At 36.0% G+C, this 19,705-nt stretch overlaps 2 protein-coding genes across 2 annotated transcripts; one reads left to right on the forward strand and one right to left on the reverse strand.

The window, feature by feature from the left end:
- Positions 1-1,971: 1,971 nt before the first annotated feature.
- Positions 1,972-11,973, reverse strand: LOC111052398 (NEDD8-conjugating enzyme UBE2F). The gene is made up of 4 exons (XM_039428482.1): positions 11,304-11,973; positions 6,990-7,151; positions 4,727-4,888; positions 1,972-2,262 (listed from the first exon to the last, which is right to left on the reverse strand). The coding sequence occupies exons 1-4, from the start codon at positions 11,406-11,408 to the stop codon at positions 2,146-2,148; spliced, it is 546 nt and encodes a 181-aa protein (XP_039284416.1). The 5' UTR covers positions 11,409-11,973; the 3' UTR covers positions 1,972-2,145.
- A 103-nt stretch (positions 11,974-12,076) lies between these two features.
- Positions 12,077-18,196, forward strand: LOC120351630 (N-acetylneuraminate 9-O-acetyltransferase-like). Its single transcript, XM_039429512.1, has 5 exons — positions 12,077-12,338; positions 14,603-14,699; positions 15,582-15,849; positions 17,259-17,378; positions 18,050-18,196. The coding sequence occupies exons 1-5, from the start codon at positions 12,173-12,175 to the stop codon at positions 18,194-18,196; spliced, it is 798 nt and encodes a 265-aa protein (XP_039285446.1). The 5' UTR covers positions 12,077-12,172.
- The last annotated feature ends 1,509 nt before the right edge of the window (positions 18,197-19,705 follow it).

Here is a 19,705-nt window from a genome sequence, read left to right on the forward strand (position 1 = left end):
GCATACTCTAGCTGCCCGTAGTGACATCCACCGCCACAACACCAGGCGCAGTGAGCTGTTGGATATCCCCAGGAGACGCCTCCACCGATCACAGGCCAGTTACAGGATTTCAGCCCTGAAATTCTACAACAAGCTGCCTAATAGTGTGAAGCAATTGGATGAGGCCGCCTTCAGGAGAACCGTCCGGAAGCTACTGTGTGCAAAGGCATACTACAGTGTAAACGAATTTATGAGTGATAATTTGAATTTTTATTGAGAGCATGAGCACTGGATCACTGCCATCTGAACTGTTACAGTTTTTTTTTCTCATGTGTATGTACGTGTTTTGATTTTTTGACGCCATCGATCCCACAATTGTGGGTAATGGATGAAGCTGAAGGTATTAGGTATTAAGGTATTCACTGGCAACACTTAGGAGATGTAGTCATTTAAAAACCTTAAACGCTTAAACCCCCAACATTTTTAAATTTATCGAGAATTCGACATGTTTCTGCTATTCTTATCATATTGGAAATGCCCTGCGACACTCTTGAATACTTGGTTTCTCACTGGTGTTTGTTGTAATATTTATCATGTAAGTTCTAGTTCTAAAACAATGGAAAACTATACGGAACTGTAAGCTCTGTATATAAATCCAAGTTTCAATTTTGAAAATTCAACTGGTTTCATAACATTGCATAAAAAATTAACGAAAATTTCTGGGGGTGGGCTAAGCCAACTTGAGACCCCTCCTTCAGCCGCCTGTCTATTTAGTTATTTTAGTATATGCTTGCCTCATTTTCAGCAGTGAAGTGATCTAGTTTATTGAAAACACTTATTTTCTAAGACTTAAATTTATCAGGTTTGATTGTCATATTTGTTCCGATTTTTTATTATCTCTGTAATTGTGTTTTCTGCTAACGACGTGGTTAAGTGGACATTACTTTCCAAACTTTGCCACGTCAACGAAATAAAATTGAATTCTATAGGCTACGGTATCAATGAAATTTCAGCTTGCCAAAATATATCAGCAGTGATGTCATATCTTACCATATCTAGGCCTACATGACGTAGAAATAAAATATCAACCACTCAGGTGTGAGTTGATTATGAGTTGCACTAGATTAAGATCTGAAGAAAACCAAGACATTCAATAAATGAGTTGGAGGTCACTGTTAGTAAGTCAACTTTATTCTCAATTCACACATTGCCAGGTAATCATTCATTGGAATGTGAAGTTTTTAAATAGGAAGGTGGTCATGTGATACATGATTTCAATACAAAATTAATGGTGAAACCCGCACATCGATATCTCAACCCGTTTACTAATGTACTTATTTATTTCATTTCTGATTTGGATGGTAGTGATTAATAATGTTAATATCTTTGAAACGGTTTGAGATATCGATGTGCGGTTTTCACCATTCATTTCGCCTTGAAATTCCGTATCGAAATGACGTATCAAATGATTGATGACAATCTTCCAATTTAAAAAAAAGTTACATTCAAAATGGCGGATCCAAGATTGCGGACCAGATTTTTAGTTACAGTAAAGAAGAATTTTTAAATTGAATAGTATCCTCAATCACACGCACCTTGAAATCACATTTTTTATGAGATACTAAGCCCATTAGCTACTAAGGGAACGCAAATTGGAAATGTCCAGAACACAAATGTAACAAAAATTCACATTCTGATTTGTGGTAGTAGCCAGTGGACGCCTAATTGACGCTACTAATGTCCCTGTGTGCAAGCTGCTTCAGATTATCTACATGTTTTGCCCTGAGAGTAATGTCGATAAATTTTTTCCGGCCCAGAACTCGGACGCATCACGAACGTCTCTCAAGGAAATACCTGTGTCTCCGAGAAGGGGGAGAAAAATCGCTCGCAGTCAATTACATGCCATTAGCCATTACTAAAAAATAAATAATTATAGCTTCCAGAAATATCGAATAAATTCAATGTCAAAAAATTAATAATAAAACAATCAAATGTATTCACAAACATTAATTTATTAAACAACTTGAAAACAGAAGTACAATAACCAGTTTGGAAAGAAAATCGGATATTCTTATATTTATGAAATATCAATTATTAATTTTTAGCATTTCCAGTATGTATTTCAATATTAGAACCTAATGGTAGTGTAGAATTTTATTTGAAGCATCATCTTCTTGCAAATTGAGTAACGTATTCCCTGACTTTATTCCTAAACTGATCTCGATCTTTAAGATACAATTCAGCAGCTTCTATATTGAGAGGATCATCAAAGTTTAGCAGGTCCTGAAAAAATGAACAAAATTTATAAAAATATTTATAGTAATTCATCAAAATTCGATGATACATGTTATTGATGCTAGATTAATGTTATTATTTCGAAATTATTGTTCAATAGATTCTAAATTATGAATTAATAATTAATTCATTCATTCTATAAAGTTGAATTATTGTTCAATTAATTTCTAAATTGACACTAGTTGCAAAATTATTGAAAATTTCACCTCCCACATTAAAACTGCTATAACAATGAGAGGAAAACATGAAATAGTGAAATAATATATAAAATCAAAGAGAGTTTATTTCTCTACAAATCTACGATAAGCATTCACTTTTACGATGCATTGTTGGAGAGTAGTAAGCTCTGAAAGAGCAAAAAATTGGATAAAAGCCTCTTATTTAAAAATTTTACATTTTCATTAGCGAATATCTTGGAAACTGTTGGAAATATCACAAAAGTTCACTGATCAACAATTGAAGTAGGCTAAATTTATCAAGCTTAATTTTTAAATGGTTAGTCATGTCGATTGAACGCATTGTTTCCAAGATAGAAGAGTGCAAGCAAAAAAAACCGAAAAAATTCAACTTTTAAACCACCATCATACCTTTTGCACAAGGGGTAGGGATGGACACTATTGATATGTTCACCACCTAACTAGTCCCAACAAAGCTGCAATGTCAAAAATTGTGTTCGAAACATTCCCTCCAAATTCCTTTGTCAATTGATCTATTTAGAACTGGAGATTTCACACTCAACACTAAAGCTGCTGCAACAATCGTAGGGAAATAAATAAAATCGTACATAAAATTGAAGATAGTTTGATGCTATACAAACTCATAATCAGCATGTATTTTTCCATCGATTTTCCTAAAATCTATAAGAGCAAAAATTGCAAAAAATCATGGGAGGCAAAATTGTTTTTATCAAACATGTCACACCATCAAGAGCGGATACCTCGAAAACTATAGACGATGAGTTGGGTGACTTTTGTCATGTTCACCTCCCAACTAGTCTCAATTGAGCTGCAAAGTCAAAAATTGTGTTCCAGCTTCCAGACATTCCCTTTAACTTTATTTGTCAAATGATCAACTGCTAAAAAATTGAAAAATTTCACCCCCCTTTCCTTCAAGATAAAGAAAAAGTAGTGAAATCGATATTGTAGAAAATTATGTAAGCTTTAATTTAGTATAGAATAGTCTTCTCCGTGATATGCTTAGTTTTCGAGTTATATGCGAGAAACCAAAAAATGATCTGCATGTCAGCTGATTAATTTCCCAGAAGCGGAAATTTCCAAGATAGGGCTATCTCATCACCGGTCAGAATAGCCAGTACAACCTTAGATCAGTTATAGAATAGACACGGCCCATTGTTTATTCATACTGAAAGTCGATGAAGCCAACATCTACTGCCATATGACGTCAGCATCGGATAGAAAACTTTTCAGTAGAGTTTGTTTACATTGTTTCCATAGAAGATTGTGTCTATTCCAGCGGGAGCGCAGCGGGAGTTTACAATGTTAATCAATAATAATTTACATCCTTCTGAAATAGACACAATCTGAAAGTTTTCTATCCGATGATGACGTCACGATTTGGCGATATGGCAGTAGATGTTGGCTTCAGAGGCTAGACTTCCCAGCGTGTCTATTCTATAACTGGTCTAAGAGTACAACAAGGGCCCACAGGGACCAAGACTAGTCAACACCTGGGCCGGCCAGCAATTAACCCGAAGAACTCTCCAAGAGTCTGGATCTCACCCGACGATACTTGCTTTCTTAACCCACCCACATCACGACTGATCAGGTGACTCGGACGATAGTAAGTGTCCATGATACTCGATCCATTCTGAACTTCGCTGTATTAACACACTATTTCATGACATATGACTACATCAGGGTAGTGTTAAAGTCATGAAATAATAATTGAATCTCTATTTTTGTCTTCATCCTACTTGAAATGTTGATATTAATTATATTTCTTTTTGCTGGTGATGCCTAGATTTTATATTTTATTTTTATTTAAGTATATGAGTATGAATAATTATGTTTATTTATTTATATTTTTTAATGATATGTCATATTATAAAGAGTTTGTAATATGTCTTGAATATCTTAAATTGGCAATAAATGAATTGAAATTGAAATAGATTGTGTTACAATTTTATAGTCTTTTTACAATCTTATTTACAGTCAATTTTACAATCTTACAGTTTACAACAGTACTCACGATTTTGTTGCTTGTCGGACGCGTTTCGTGGCACTGAGCCACATCTTCAGCGTAAAAGGAGTAGCTAGAAACAGAAGAGCAAGAACAGAGCTAGTACCTCCTATAGCTACTTCTTGTACGTTGAAGATGTCAGTGCCACGAAACGCGTTTAACAAGCAACAAAATCACGAGTACTGTTTTAAAAATATTAGAAAATAACACAATTCATTATAATAAATAATGATTGTTGTATGTTATCAGTTACCGTGAAAAGTGAGTTCAATCCCCAGATGAGGTCTTTGAGACGGCGCGTCGGCGCCCACCCTAGGCCATCGATCGAGTTCTGGCGCAGTAGACTCAGGCAGATGTCTCCTTCTTCACTTATGTTCGGGTGCCACAGTTTCGTTGAACACTTTACGCTGGGAGGCTGGAAAGTATGAAATACAAACATCACTAAAATGCAAATTCATAAATTTTAAATTCATCAAATTAATTTGATAAAGAGGTAGTCATCTATTCAAATAATTTAAATGCGTGTTTCTACAATTTCATTCTCAAAATACATTACTAATCTTAATTTTTCTTACATAATATGAGTAGATATAGGAGAAGTGGAATTAATTTTGATTATTCTTAAACACGAAAATGGGTGTAAAAAAGTAGACTATAGACCAACAATTTTGAAAATGACAAGTTGATTCAAAATCAAATAGGCTAGATTGAATTGTGACTAGGAAGAGGGAAAAGTTGAGTCAAGTACTACTAGTATAGGCTGTATTGCGCTTACTCGAAGAAACCCCTTTGTAAATTGTAGTGTATATTATAAAAATAAAAGTCCCACTAATAATAAGAAAACGAATAAAGAATTTCAATAATGGAATTGCCTACAAAGATTTACTCAAAATAGAAATTTTTCATAAATGCCTGAATTAGTAATGATCCATGGTATGAATGTTCTTTGAGCTAGATTATTGTTATTTTTACTCCAGGGAACTTGGCTGGAGGAGAATCATAATTATTCAGATAGCTTCATATTTTCAACACTATGATTGTTAAGGTAAAGAGCATTGGAAAAATTATCCATTCTAAGTTTAAGAGGATTGACAGAAAGAATTCAAAATAGTCAATTCAATCTCTGAGGACCACTCATAGACTCTAAGATTAGTAGAAGAACTAAACTAGAATTAAAAACCTGGACCTAGAGTACCTTTTTCTTCCATATCGACGTATGAATTTTGAGATTTCCGCTCTAACTACTGTTTGCAAGGCCATTTCTTTTAGATACATTTTTGTTGAAAGTGAACTCGCTTACAATTTTTGCTCATATTTTTTCTCTCTTTTTCCTACCTTATTCCCTTTTCCGCTCCTCTCACCCTTCATTCCTTACTTTTATACCCTCTACCAGCCTACATGGAAAACCATAGTTGGCTATAGTGAGGTCCACGTTATAATGCAGTGAAGAAAGATAGGAGAAAAACGTTGCCAAGTCTCTCCATTTTGCCACTGATTGTACACAGCTGTTACTCAATTCATCCCATTAAATTTGATCTAATAATAATTATCATTTCCTTGATAAAATAATCAATTTAATGTCAAATTAATCAAGAAAATATATTTTTCAATAATTTGATTGAAAAATTTGCTTTCATAACTGAGATCAGATTTTTATTTTTATACAAATCTGAAATGGCGGCTAATTTAAAAAGCTGTGATACAACAATCTGAATTTCAAAACAAAAGAAATTAAGTTATTTGATAGGTATTCTATTCCAATTTATTTTAAAAATGATAGGAAAATAGAAATCCTTTTTAAAATGAGTAATTTAAATAGAAATAATTCTGAAATAACCTTTTAATATTATTTATACCGGTACTAGTAGGTCTAACCTAAACGTGTAGGCTAACTGAAGCATGGATGAAGTCAAGGTGGTTAGTTATCAACTTTTAAAATGTCATTTCAGGTATTTTGATTTGTGTTTCTCATATGGTAATGTCTAAAAATTATTTCATTGTTTCAAAAATACATTTTAAATCAATTATACGACTTGTGTACCAAAGTATTTTGATAGAATGAAGAAAAAAAATTGCGGCTGAGTTACTTTTGTACAGTCACTGTCAAAAGTAAAAATAAAATATTCTGGCAAACTGACAACATTGCAAAGCTAGAGAGAGATAGCGCTATCTGTTTTGTTGTATGATAGAAAAGGACAGCAACAGTATTGTCAATCGTACACTGCCATTATAACGTGGACCTCACTATAGGTATTTTTCCTCCTTTCTTTCTTTTCAGCACATCCCACAATGAAGCCTGTTTCTGTATTTTATTAGAAATTTATTTTTGTGATTTTTTGTATTTTGATTTCTTTTATGTATATTGTGTTGAATTGAATAAAATTATTGATTGATTGAATCTCAAGTCTATCTTCAGTTATCTGAGCATTCTGACTTGTTACTGAATTTAGCCAGTAAAGAGGAGGCTTTGGTAATTGAAATGAAATATTTTTCATGATGTACATTAATGAACTTACTGCCATATTGTATTCTTCACTAACGCTGACACGGAATACGAATTTGCCGCCTTGCCAATAACCTTCATCGGGAGCGACTATCAGCGAGAACTCGTGTAAGCAGTGAGGATCGTCGAACTTCACTTTGCAGGTGTTTGGTAACATTTGCTCCATTTCTTGCACCTAACAATTAAAAATAATACAGTCCATGACACATGATTTATCCTATAGTGATATTCACTTAGAACTGTCAGCATTTCTCATCATTGCTTACCATTAAACAAATGCTGGCAATCGGAAGTGAATCTCACTATGATTTTTATAATACTTTTTCTTCAATACACATCATAAGTAAATCTTCTATCAAATTATTGAGAGTTTCGTTTTTTATCGAAAGGATTAGGAAGTATTATATTATTATGTTCTGAAAAGTTCACCTAAACTACATGTGGTATCACTGATCCAGAAGTCATAATGCAAATTCGAAAGGGGTACATTAATATACACACACACTTACACACACACACCCACACACACACACACACACACACAACGGTCCCAATCTTCAAAAAAGGTGACCCAGAGGAATTGGGTAACTACAGGCCCATATCAATCATCCCAGTGTTTGGAAAAACCTTTGAAGCTGTGATGTACAATCAAATCAGTGCCTACTTTGAGGAAAGTTCACTCTTTTCACCTCAGCAGTTTGATTTCCGTCTAGGCAGATCTACCACAGATGCTGTTCGCAGCTTGGATGAAACCATGCTGGGAGCAATGGAGGGTCATCACTCTGTGACATTGACTCTGGGCGATCTGACTTTTGATTGTGGTTCAAGTTCATTTAAGTTCAATTCAGTGTAATTTTTCTCAATGAAAGGCTTAACCATATTAAGTAATTCGGTAACACACTGATCGTTCATACTCAAAACATTTCTAAAATCACTGGTATCCAGTTCTTTTAACAGATTCAAGTGTGTAAACCTTTTACAATCCTTAAGCCTTAACCCATATTTTTCGTTTCTTCTGCCTTTTTTCCTCAGTTAACAACACACAACTAAGCCTTATTCCTAGACAACACACAACCTATATTTTCCTAGACAACACTGGTTTTTCTCACGGTGTCACAACTACGAATGTAGAATGTGCTGCAAGTGCAGCAAGACGTCTCAATTTTTCAATTCAATTCAATTCGTTTATTTCCACTTGGCATACAATACATGTACATATTTATATTTGATATTCAACAAAATAAGAATCACAATTTTACATAAACAGTAGAAAGAACATATTGATTGAGTGGAATTCCCCCAGTAAGACTATGCGTCTGAGATTGGGGGACAGTTCCTGCAAGCAGTATTATTCACTAAGTAGTTATAATTATGGTATTATATTTACTATAAATTACAATATGTGTAATTAAATTACACAACTAAGATTCAGATAACAGTAGGTGAATTATAAGTGACAACATAATACAGTGTTGGGTGTAGCTTGATATCTAGAGTGGGAGAGGAAGAGGACCCAAAACCGGAGGTAATTTATTGTTTTATAAGCCTCTATTATGTTTTGAAACTCTAAATACTTGAACGTAAGGTATGAGTGTATAAATGAATCTGGTCTAAGGTTTGGTCGGAGTGTGTAGGCGGCTTAAGCCTTTTGTAGCATTCGTTTCCGACGAAGCAATGTAGTGTGCTGTAAAAGTAGAAGTGGTGATGACACAAAAGCAAGATATGTTATGGATCTTATGAGAAGTTATGGCCTTTACATCACTTGTACCGAGCCCACCAGGGGAGCAGCCTGCTTGGACAATGTTGCTGTGAGCTTTCAGCCAGGCGTTTGCAGCACTCAAGTGATTGAGCTTCATGGTGATTACCACTCTGCCCTGGTAACAGCTTTCCAAAATTGCAGCTCTTCTGTGGTGAATGATGTATCACCGTCTTGGCATGCCAACTATAATTTCAGAAAAAGACCGATACATGATGCTGCTCTGACCCTTTTTAGAGATGCACTGGCCAGCACACCCCCTGGGAGGCTGTGCTCCATGACACAAATGACCTGTTTGGAACATTTTTATTTATTTATTTATTTATTTATTAGAACAGTCACATTTTTCCAGTATTTCCGGGAGAATTTTAACAACTTTTTTCCGGAAATTGACAAGCCACAACGCAATCAAGGACCAAAAAAAAGCCCAGGCCGTGTGAAAAGTCATCTTGAGTGATACACTGATAATCTTGCCAGACTCAAGGGAATCATGCTTGCCCTAAAAGATATATGTGAGCATGGCAACGGCGATGACAGAGAAAGAACCGTCGGGCCAAATCCATCTACAAAAAAAGTATTGAGCAAGCTAGAAAGTTGGCAACAGCATCTAAAATTGAGAGTGCACCAAATCGTTGCAAGGCTGCATGGGATGTGATAAAATCACATAGATCAATGCCGAGGAGACAACTTGACTTTGCAAGTCCTGACTCTTTCAACAGTTTCTTTATAGAGTCAGTGAGTGCATTGCCTGTTGTTCCTGAGGATCCAGTTGAGTTTCTGGCTGCACGAGTACCACCCACACACGCTCGTCTTTCTGTCTTCTGTCCAGTCACTCCAATGGCCCTTAAGAGGATAATCCGGTCTTTTAAACCATCCAGGAGTCCTGCTATCTACGGCATGTCTGCTTATATGCTTTGGGAGGTGATTGATTCTATTTCAGATCCCCTGGCAGCAGCTGTCTACGACTGCCTGAGAACTGATGCTTTTCCAGATTTCCTGAAGACCTCAAAAACCGTTCCTGTCCACAAGAAGGGGGACCACCAGAGCCTTAACAGCTTCAGGCCAATTTCAGTGACTCCAGTGTTTGGAAAGGTGGTTGAAGCAGTCATCAAGCCCCAGCTTGAGAACTTCTTTGAAAGACAAAACCTTCTTTCGAGTATGCAGTTTGGTTTTCGAAGAGGGAGGTCTACTGTGGATGCAGTAAATAAAGTGGCTGAACGTATTGGACAGGTGTTTGAGAATGGAGAGTCTCTGGAGCTGACCTTGTGCGACCTGAGCAGAGCCTTTGATTGTTTTGACCATTGCATCCTGATTGAGAAACTGCGCTACTATGGTGTAGTGGACTCAGCGTTATCTATTCTGGAGTCCTATCTGGCTGGTAGGCAGCAGGTGGTGTCTCTGGGTGGAGCTTCTTCCTGTCCACTCCCTGTGAGCCACGGAGTCGCTCCTGGGACCGATCCTATTTATAATTATGATGAACGACCTTGAAAGTGATGGTTCAACGCTCTTGTTTGCGGATGATACATCATCATTGATGCCATCTGGCCGTGACCTTCAGAAGGTGTTGGAGATGTCAGCTGAACATCTGCGGTCTTCAACTTCCTGGCAAACCAATTCCAGTTGAATGCAAACAAGACCCAGCATGTCATCTGCATCTTGTCAAGAAACCTTCCCGGTGATCAAGACCCTGTCAAGCTGCTGGGTTTTGTTCTGGACAATAAACTCAACTGAGCCAGCCATATTCAGCATGTGACCACAACACTGTCCAGAATTTGTTTTCTGCTGCTGAAACTGAGGGGTCATGTGACTGAGGCGTATTTAGTCTGGTGTATCACGCGCTCTTCCACTGTCACGTTTCCTATGGCCTACTCATGTGGGGTCATTCAGCAAAGGTTGTGGACATACTGAAGCTGCAATAACGGGCTGCCCGAATCATCACCGCAAGCGATTATTGCGCACACTGCAAGCCCCTTTTTGTTAGACTTGGTATTTTAACAGTGATCTGCCACTTCCTACTTCTCTGTCTAATGTGTGTCAAGTAGAACCAGCAGTACATGTTGACTCGGACTGATGTGCATGAACATAACACCAGACATCGAGAGCTGATTGATATTCCCAGAGTAAGCCTTCAGAGATCACAGGTGTACTTCAGGAGTTCGGCATTGCGATACTTCAATAGGCTGCCTACATGAGTAAAACAGTTGGATTCAAGAGCGTTCGAGAGAGTTGTATCCGAGCACTTGAAAAGCAAGGCGTACTACAGTGTTAGTGAATATATGAGTGATGATTTTCCGGAAATGCTGTCTTGCTAAACATGCCTTATGTATGTTTTTTTGTGTATTGTATTTTATGTTTTTGACGCCATCGATCCCATATTATGGGAAAAGGATGCAGATTTAAGTATAAAGAAATCTTCTCAAATTCTGTATTATCCCTCCTGCAGTGCTTTAACCACAGTCCTACCTAATATGCTTCCAACGCACCTATAGGTTACTCTTCTCATAAACAAAATTTTGACAACTAAGCTATTTTGGAATAAATACTTAGCACAGCAGCCAGGTTACAGCTTACCTCTTTTACTAGAAGTTTGTCTCGAACTGAAACACGTCTATTGGGAGTGCTTCCACTCTTTTGAGCTTCCGCATCTGTTTTCAGTTTTCTTGTGAGGGTTATCATGCCTTAAAACAAAAGTTTATCACAGTCCCTATCCTCTTAAAAGAAACCAGATTGGAATGTCAATGAAACGGACAGAATCATTAGTTTTTGAGCTGTTAGCATTCGTTGGATAAGTACATTTTCTACTAATAAATTTTGAACACAAGAGGTGATCTCTAGTCTACCTATGTTTTTTGTTACTCCGTTTTTTCAGAATACAAATGTTTGCCTCACATTTCTTTAGACCTAGAAACAATTCATTAAAGTTTCACATAGTATCATAATTTATCAATGTGCAAGAAACAACAAATTTATATTTTCACTTTGTATTATCTAACCTAAAACACTTCACAACTTCAGACTTTAGAAATTTTAGATAATCATAACAGAAAACAGAAGAATTTCATTGAGTAAATCAGAACTATTCATGTAGAGAGCAGACCAGTCGCTCAATATTATATTACAATAAATTCAACATGACTAAATTTCATGATTCAATTTCTATTATAAAAAAATATTCTTCAACGTATATTTATTATTGGCTTTAGGAAAAAAAATTTAAAACAATTCTGTGGTTGAGAACAATAAATTATGCTCAATATTGATTGGTTGCAGTGTTGTAGTATCTCTACTGTTTTCACTCTTCTACACTATTCATCAGCTGTTGGACATTTTAATTTTTTGCCGTGAGTGATTGTGTTGTTGAGGTTGGGTTCGTAAGGGTGTTCTTTGAATTGTTTCTTATTTGTAAGTTTGACAAATGGTTTTTAATTATTATTATAAAAATGCCAGACGACGAATTTGATGCTGAACCTTTATTGTGGGCTGAATCCAAATCCGAGAGACCTGCTGAAATTATACAGCAAATTAATTCAAAGAATGCTAAGCTTATTGCTTGTGGTCTTGTTCTAAGTTTTATTTTATATCATGGAGTAATTCACTTGCGGTATGGTAAGTAATTTAAAATATTATTCCATTTTTTTCTTATTTGTAAGCTCAAATCATAACTTTTTCTTTACCATTAAAAATGTTGAAAAGAAAACTAAGGTTTTATTTGATAGATTAAGATTCTATTCTGTTCACTCAATTTTTTTAGTTTCCTATTATGATATTAATAATCATTTCAACCTTTTGTGTTCTCACCTTATAGGTAATTTGCTTTATATTAATCTCAGGTATTCTGTTAGTTATATAAATACCGTGAGATATTACTCAATTTACTTACCTACTTACTTATTTGTTACTTGCTTTGACTTCTCTGTAGTCAGTGGCCAATTTATTGTAAAGGTAGTGATTAGTGACATTGCCATCAAAATTGAGTGAAGTGTGTAGTATTTAATTCAGTAGGTACAATTTTTCATCAATGAAAATAGTGAAAAGTCCCAATGACAAGTGAAAAGATAAAAACGACTTTCAAGTAAAAAACAGTGAGCATTGTAGATTAATCTTTGTTTAACTAGGCATCCTTACAGTCTTCAACTAGTAAATACTTTTTAGTCTGCTGTATTTTAAAAATACTGAGAACAGTCATATGCTAAGAGCTGATCATTATGCACATATTACAAGGAGGAGACTTGAAATTTACATGCTACGCTGCAGAACCAACTAGAAAAAACTCTTTAAAAAGAAAATACTTTTTAGTGTGAAGAAACTTTATTGCTTTTAGAGTTGAGTTCTGGCTGAAGAAAAATCTATTCTACACATTGTCAGAACATTTTGTTACGTTCAAGGATAGTTTAGTTATAGGAAGTTAGTTACAAGAAGTTTAGTTTTAGAACGTTTAGTTATAGGACAGTTTAGTTTTAGGCATATGAAGATATTGATTATTTGATAAATACTTGAGTAGGCTATATTTATATCACTTATTTACTTATAGTTCTACCATTGCTCACGAGCTTACACTTCCTTATAGCATGACTGGTGTAAAGACGGAAATACAGACGTGTGTTGTACACTAGACTTATGGATTTCATTCCTTTCTAAAATACATGATTACAAAAAGCATATAAGGTACAATTGTTTACAAAGTATTAATACAATTGGTGATTACTTGCTGATCTAAGAAATTGTGGCTCCCACTATATATGAATATGTGTCGGGATGCCACTAATTTTGCTATTGTTTAAGATTTTATGCCAAAAGTTGAAAATTCTAATAAAGATACATTTTGCGAGTCATTAGAAGTTTATAAAAACCACGTTTCTATACACAAATTCAAAAAAGAAAATTGATAACCTAAGATGTAGAAATTTTATAAAAATTTAATATAAAAAACATTTGTAATACTCATGGGGAAAAATCATTATAATGAAGAAAATGAGAATGAAACAGTATGGAAAATTTTTCATAGAACTAATTGTTCTCCATGATTAATTCTATTGGACAGGAGCCACTTTTTTGTTTTCAATTTGAATGAATTGATTGGAACTGTTTCTTTAATAGCTATTGGCAGTTTATTGAAAATTTTTGGTCCTAAATATGTGGCTGACCTCTGAGCAGCTGATGTTGTCATCCTGGGAATTGCCAAGTCCATGTTCCTTCTGCGTGATTCAAATTGATGAAGAGTTGTGGGTTCTTTCTGGTGAATGTTAGAAGTCTGTGAATGTAAATCTGTCTGATGCTGAGGATGCTGAGCTCCGAGTATAGTAGTACTGAAGGGAAGAGTGGATGTTTGCGTCCTATTATCCTCAAAATTAGCTTCTGAACCTTGAAGATAGGATCGATGTGGAAAAAGCATCTGGAAATTGTCATTCACGTTCATCATGGACCCTCATATCCTTGATAAGTGCCTTACAGTAATCTAGGAATGTGATCGCCCTTATTTCCCTCTTCCAAAGAAGCAGTACATTATGACAAGCAGTTGCATGGCGTCACAGCAGCAATCTGTACACAATGTATCTCTGGAACAGGAAATGATAGGCTGTGACATGGCCAACAATACGTTAGATCACCTTTTAAAAACAATCTGGGGCCATTCAAGAAATGCTTAAGGAGCCACCTATTGGGGAGATTATATTGACCTTGATAAATTATCAACTTCATGAGTATTTTGAGGATACAAGCTGATTATTCCGATGACGACCACGGCGCTTTTAGCGCTGCCAGTCGGATAACTACTTCAAGTATCAAGTAAACCTGTCTCTAAAGTGGTGATGATGAAACGCCTCCCACCGCCCACTACCAACCTCACAATTGAAGTTTTCTTTATTTTTCAGGAACAGACTCATGTACATGGCTTCTTTCTGATGGGAGATACAAGGGTGACATGGAATGGCAGCCGTATGGTTGTATGTTGCATCGTTACAGTCAAACGTAAGCCTTGATTTAAATTTACCACAGCTTGACTGATCAGTGTCTATTCAACTAAGAACGATTAGATGCTTGAATATTATATCACAAATAACGACGTGAATTGGCATTACAACATCGAATTCATTTCAGTCCTGATAAGAAGTGTGACAGAATCTATATCCCACCGCTTTACATTGATGCATCACTAATCAAAATCATATCAAATCTTTTCCAAATCATATAAAAATTACTGCATATAGTGGAATAATTTTATAGTACCGTACCATTTCTTGCTTAGATTAGGCGTCTTGATATTTATTTCTTGGAGAATTTATTCTATCTGTATTTTTATACAGTATTATGGATATCAAGGGCTAATTTTAGTGATAAAAATAGAACGAGTATAGTACTATTTTTCGCATCAAAAACACCTTCCTTTTTTTAAAGACTTCTTCAAATTATTCAAAAATTGAAAAAACATCTTATATTTCGAGCAAGCAAATTACCCCATCTTAAGGTGCTAACATGTTTATTTTATGTTTGCACCAGATAATTTTCCTGAAATATATATGGCAGTAATTTTTTAATAGTTTTAATAATTTGATGATGTTTTTGTTTGAAAAAAATGTGTATAAATGCGAAAAATGGTACTATATTCGTTCTATTTTTATCACTAAAATTAGCCCTTGATATTCATAGTACTGCATAAAAATACAGATAGGCCTAGAATAAATTCTCCAAGAAATAAATATCAAGACGCCTAATCTATATGAATAAATCAATCGAATCCAGTCCAAATGAAGTTTAGAGCATGAAAACTGGCACTTTGTAAAATTGTAGACGAATTTCCAGTACTTCTACAAGTGACTTCAATTTGGATTTATATTGATGTTTTTCTTCCAGGGATACTCGTCGATGCATGCGTTACTTGGCATTCTACGGCCGACAGAACCGGTTCGTGTTTGTCGGTGACTCGAGGATCCACGACCTATACACCGCGTTCTGGGATCACTTGACCGGCCACGAATCCAAAACCCAGCACAAGTACCAGTCGCTGGCCAAATCATCCAGAAATTTCACGTTTGTCGATTATCAGCTGAAGCTGACCATCGAATTTGTTTATAGCGAAGATGTTGGACCGAAAATGCTGTCCAAGTTTCAGATGTGGCGCGTAAGTGTGTAAACTCATCCTAATTAAAAATTGTTATTGTAGAATTTTTAAAACCTATAATATCATTGAAGATTTTAAAAATATTTCCAAAGTTTCAGGGTCTGTAAAATTTAAAATTTTAAATTTCACTTTTGATTTCAGCCCCCAAAAATGTATACATTCTTTGACAGTGAATATATTGGTAATGCTCTGGTAACTGTTACAGTCTGCATGAGGACTACTCTCATGCCACACTACCTGAGTACACTACCTCAGGTACCTGAGTACCTATTGACGAGACATCGAACTGAAAAAACAAGTAAGGCCCAATTGACACAGAACGAACGTCAGACGTTTCACGGACGGTCTCTTTCTTGCCCGCGACACATCTTTCTCGTATCTGGTGGCATACTAGAACAGGCAAGCTACTTACTCGCCACTTGTTTGAAATGAGAACGGACGAAAACTGTTGAATGGAATTGAAATGAGACTTTTCGCCCGTCTAGTGTGCATTGTCGCGAAACTTCATCCATCTTTCTTATAGCTTATAATCTAATCCATATTTTCATGTTAAGAGGGTGTGGAAATACGTCACGCCTCCGCCACGTCCGTGCCATGCCCGACGTTGTTCTGTATGAATTGGACATCACTTGATATTGTAGTTCGATGTCTCATCAACAGATAGTGGGGCAACGTCTGACGTTGGACGGCAACTTCCGTCCGTGAAACGTCTGACGTTCGTTCTGTGTCAATTGGGCCTTACTTGTTTTTTTAGTTCAATGTCTCGTCAATAGGTACTCAGGTATCTGAGGTAGTGTACTCAGGTAGTTTGGCATGAGAGTAGTCCGCATGCAGACTGTAACAATTATCAGTACATTACCAAGATATTCACTGTCGAAGAGTGTATACATATCAGGTATAATTTTATCCTCTTTTCCAATCTCGATATGAACTCAATAATCTCAATTGTTGAAGTGGAACTTTATTCAGTGAGATTAGCTTTTGTTATGGGCAAATTTTCATACCCTCTTAACATGAAAATATGGATTAGATAATATAAGGAAGATGGATGAATATTTGCGACAAAAACTCTTTCTATAATATACTAAAATTTTGACGGAAATCTTTGTAAATCTGTTGTTCCATCGGATTTTCAAGCATATTTTATCTCATTTTGAAGTTTTTTTAAGAGCTTTCTATAGCGAGCTTGCTATAAATTAGCCTAGTGGTATGGACCGTTGCAATTTTCTTACTGGTGCTATCACTGCACCAATTATTAATTCCCATTCCATCTGGCATTGAATTATATCATCCCTCAGCTCATTAGCCTCGCAAAAGTAATATACCATTGTGAGCATCTTCACAAGATTTAGCTTTTTACGTGAAGTGAATGATGAATTTAATTCAGGATTGATTTTTTATTTTTCCAGAAAGAAACTACACCACCCGTGGTTATTGTAGCTGGTAGTGGCACTTGGTCAATCAACAGGTCGAACAAATCCAATGCTGCTTTACGTGACTACAGTACTAATCTCACCATGCTCGTTCAGGTAAATATTCAAACATTTTGGTTTTCTGTGGAAGCCGTGGTAGAGGACTGAAATTAGTTTTCATAGTACCACGGATAATGTTCAATGAGAAGATCCCTAGTTGTTCGTTGCGGGGGCGGGCGGAAGTTGAAATGAGCCAACTATGCATGCCTGACTGCAGCTGTTTTCCTTATTATAAAATTACGGCATGTCAGGTTCTTAACTCAAATAACTGGCAAAACTCAGCTGGTCAAGTTTCAAAAACATAAAAAATGTTTTTGCTATGCATAGTAGCGTCTTGATGCTGCGGAAGGGGTAAATGGTCCAGTCACGAGGCAGTGAAAAAGGGCCGTTTGGGAAATTAATTCCAAACACGCTAAAATTTGTCGTGCAAAGATCATGATAACCAGTACAGAAATAAACTTCACATCAATATTTCAGTCGATCTCACAAAGTACATTATTAGTAGTTGCTTTATATTAAAGATGATTTAACCGGTAAACTCCAATTTTGACCAAAATTAAATTATGGTAACTGGGGTAGTTATTATCTGTTATTAAATATATCTATTGATTTTTAAAGCTACTTGATTCTAATAATATTGGAAAGTAGCAATGATAATTTTGTAGAGAGAAACGTGTTTAATATTGATAATGCTAACTATCATTGTAACCGTAATGGTTGAATTGCAGAGCATCGACGAGCTGGTCGAAAAAGGAAGCCGAGTGCTGTGGGTGTTGCAAGAACCTGTCGTCGAGGATAAGTTGACGCCTTCCCATGCTGGCATCACCAATCAGCAGATATACCTCTATAATAGGGCGGCCGTTGATGTAAGTTGACACTTTGAAAACCAAATCACAACTATCTTTGCGGAGTTTTAATTTACTCTAAAAAAATAATAATCTTGGAGTCATTAATATTCGAGTGTATGAATGAAGATAGAATGCGTAACGTGATACATTACTTCGTTTTTACTGGATGATGATAATGCGCAAATTTGCCCTAAGCAAACACACGATGATAATATTACTCGTATATAACTCACGGTTTCATGAAAAATTGGCATGGCGTTGGAAGGGCATCTTCTAAATAATTAATTAGAAAGGGTTTTGATAGTGGGAAATCACTTACGATAAGATCCAACCTAGCCTTAATTTAGCCGCCAATGGGACTCTCCGGCATATCAGCCGAGATCGACAGTTCTCGTGCCCTGTCTTACGTTTGGCTGGCTAAACACTTATGTTCATATCTGGGTTTGAACCGCTAAAACACGGATCATTCCATGAATTCGTTCTTTAAATAAATAAAAAGGCTTGTAGAATCATCACATCCAATTACTTTTGCCGCAGCCATCCATCTGAATTCTGTTACCTATAGTGAGGTGCACGTTATAATGGCAGTATTTGATTAGCATTAGTGTTGCTATCCTTGTCTATCATCCTTCATAGCAGATACTGCTATTCTTTTCCAGCTCTACAACGTTACCAGATCGTTTTCTAACAATGAAGAATCATGATCAATTAACAAAATATTTAATCTCAATTATAAAAATCTGGTGTGGCGCACTCACTCAACTTTCCTTGCCGTTATGAAAATTGATCACCTGACGCTAGTGTACTCGCGCATCTCAAGTCTACTATTCAAAGATATGAGACAGCTGGTGATAGGTCAATAACGCTGGAAACGAACGAGGTCTGCTATCTCTTCGTAGTGAATGATTTAATAGAACCAACAGTTGCCAACAGTTTGCAATTTAATAATCACATTTTCTCGGATTTCAAGCTTATTTTCAATTCTAGGTGGAAATGTTACTGGACATTAATTGCAGAGATTTCCATGCTCAATCTTTTCCACTTGAATTTTTTGTTTAAATTGTATATGAAGGCTGATAATCGAGAATCTAAAATCAAACTTTGCATATATGTGGCAAAGCTCCTGAAATTTTTACAGGTATAGGACTTGTTGCAGTTGATAGAGCTTATCAATGACTATACCAGGTATAAATTTGATCAAAATCGTTGGAGCCGTTTTCGAGAAAATCGCAAAAAACCCTGTTTTTGACAACATTTTCGCTATTTTAGCCGCCATCTTGGATTGCATTTGTCGGATCCTTATAGTGTAATGACCTTACGTTCCAAATTTCAAGTCATTCCGTTAACTGGGAGATGAGATATCGTGTACACAGACGCACATACACTCATACACACACACACACACACACACACACACCACACACACACACCACACACACACACACACCACCACACACACACACACACAACACACACACACACACACACACAACACACACACACACACACACACACACACACACCACACACACACAC

Source organism: Nilaparvata lugens, chromosome 5 (assembly GCF_014356525.2).
Source record: "Nilaparvata lugens isolate BPH chromosome 5, ASM1435652v1, whole genome shotgun sequence".
Classification (NCBI taxonomy): domain Eukaryota; kingdom Metazoa; phylum Arthropoda; class Insecta; order Hemiptera; family Delphacidae; genus Nilaparvata; species Nilaparvata lugens.

Excerpts from the sequence above, each read along its gene's own strand:
- LOC111052398 (XM_039428482.1), bottom strand. The coding sequence starts at position 11,408 with ATGATAACCCTCACAAGAAAACTGAAAACAGATGCGGAAGCTCAAAAG. Across the intron at positions 7,152-11,303 it reads ACAAACTTCTAGTAAAAGAG|GTGCAAGAAATGGAGCAAAT; the intron begins GTAAGCTGTAAC and ends TTTAATTGTTAG. Across the intron at positions 2,263-4,726 it reads GATTGAACTCACTTTTCACG|GACCTGCTAAACTTTGATGA; the intron begins GTAACTGATAAC and ends TCATTTTTTCAG.
- LOC120351630 (XM_039429512.1), top strand. The coding sequence starts at position 12,173 with ATGCCAGACGACGAATTTGATGCTGAACCTTTATTGTGGGCTGAATCC. Across the intron at positions 15,850-17,258 it reads CCAAGTTTCAGATGTGGCGC|AAAGAAACTACACCACCCGT; the intron begins GTAAGTGTGTAA and ends TTATTTTTCCAG. Across the intron at positions 17,379-18,049 it reads ATCTCACCATGCTCGTTCAG|AGCATCGACGAGCTGGTCGA; the intron begins GTAAATATTCAA and ends GTTGAATTGCAG.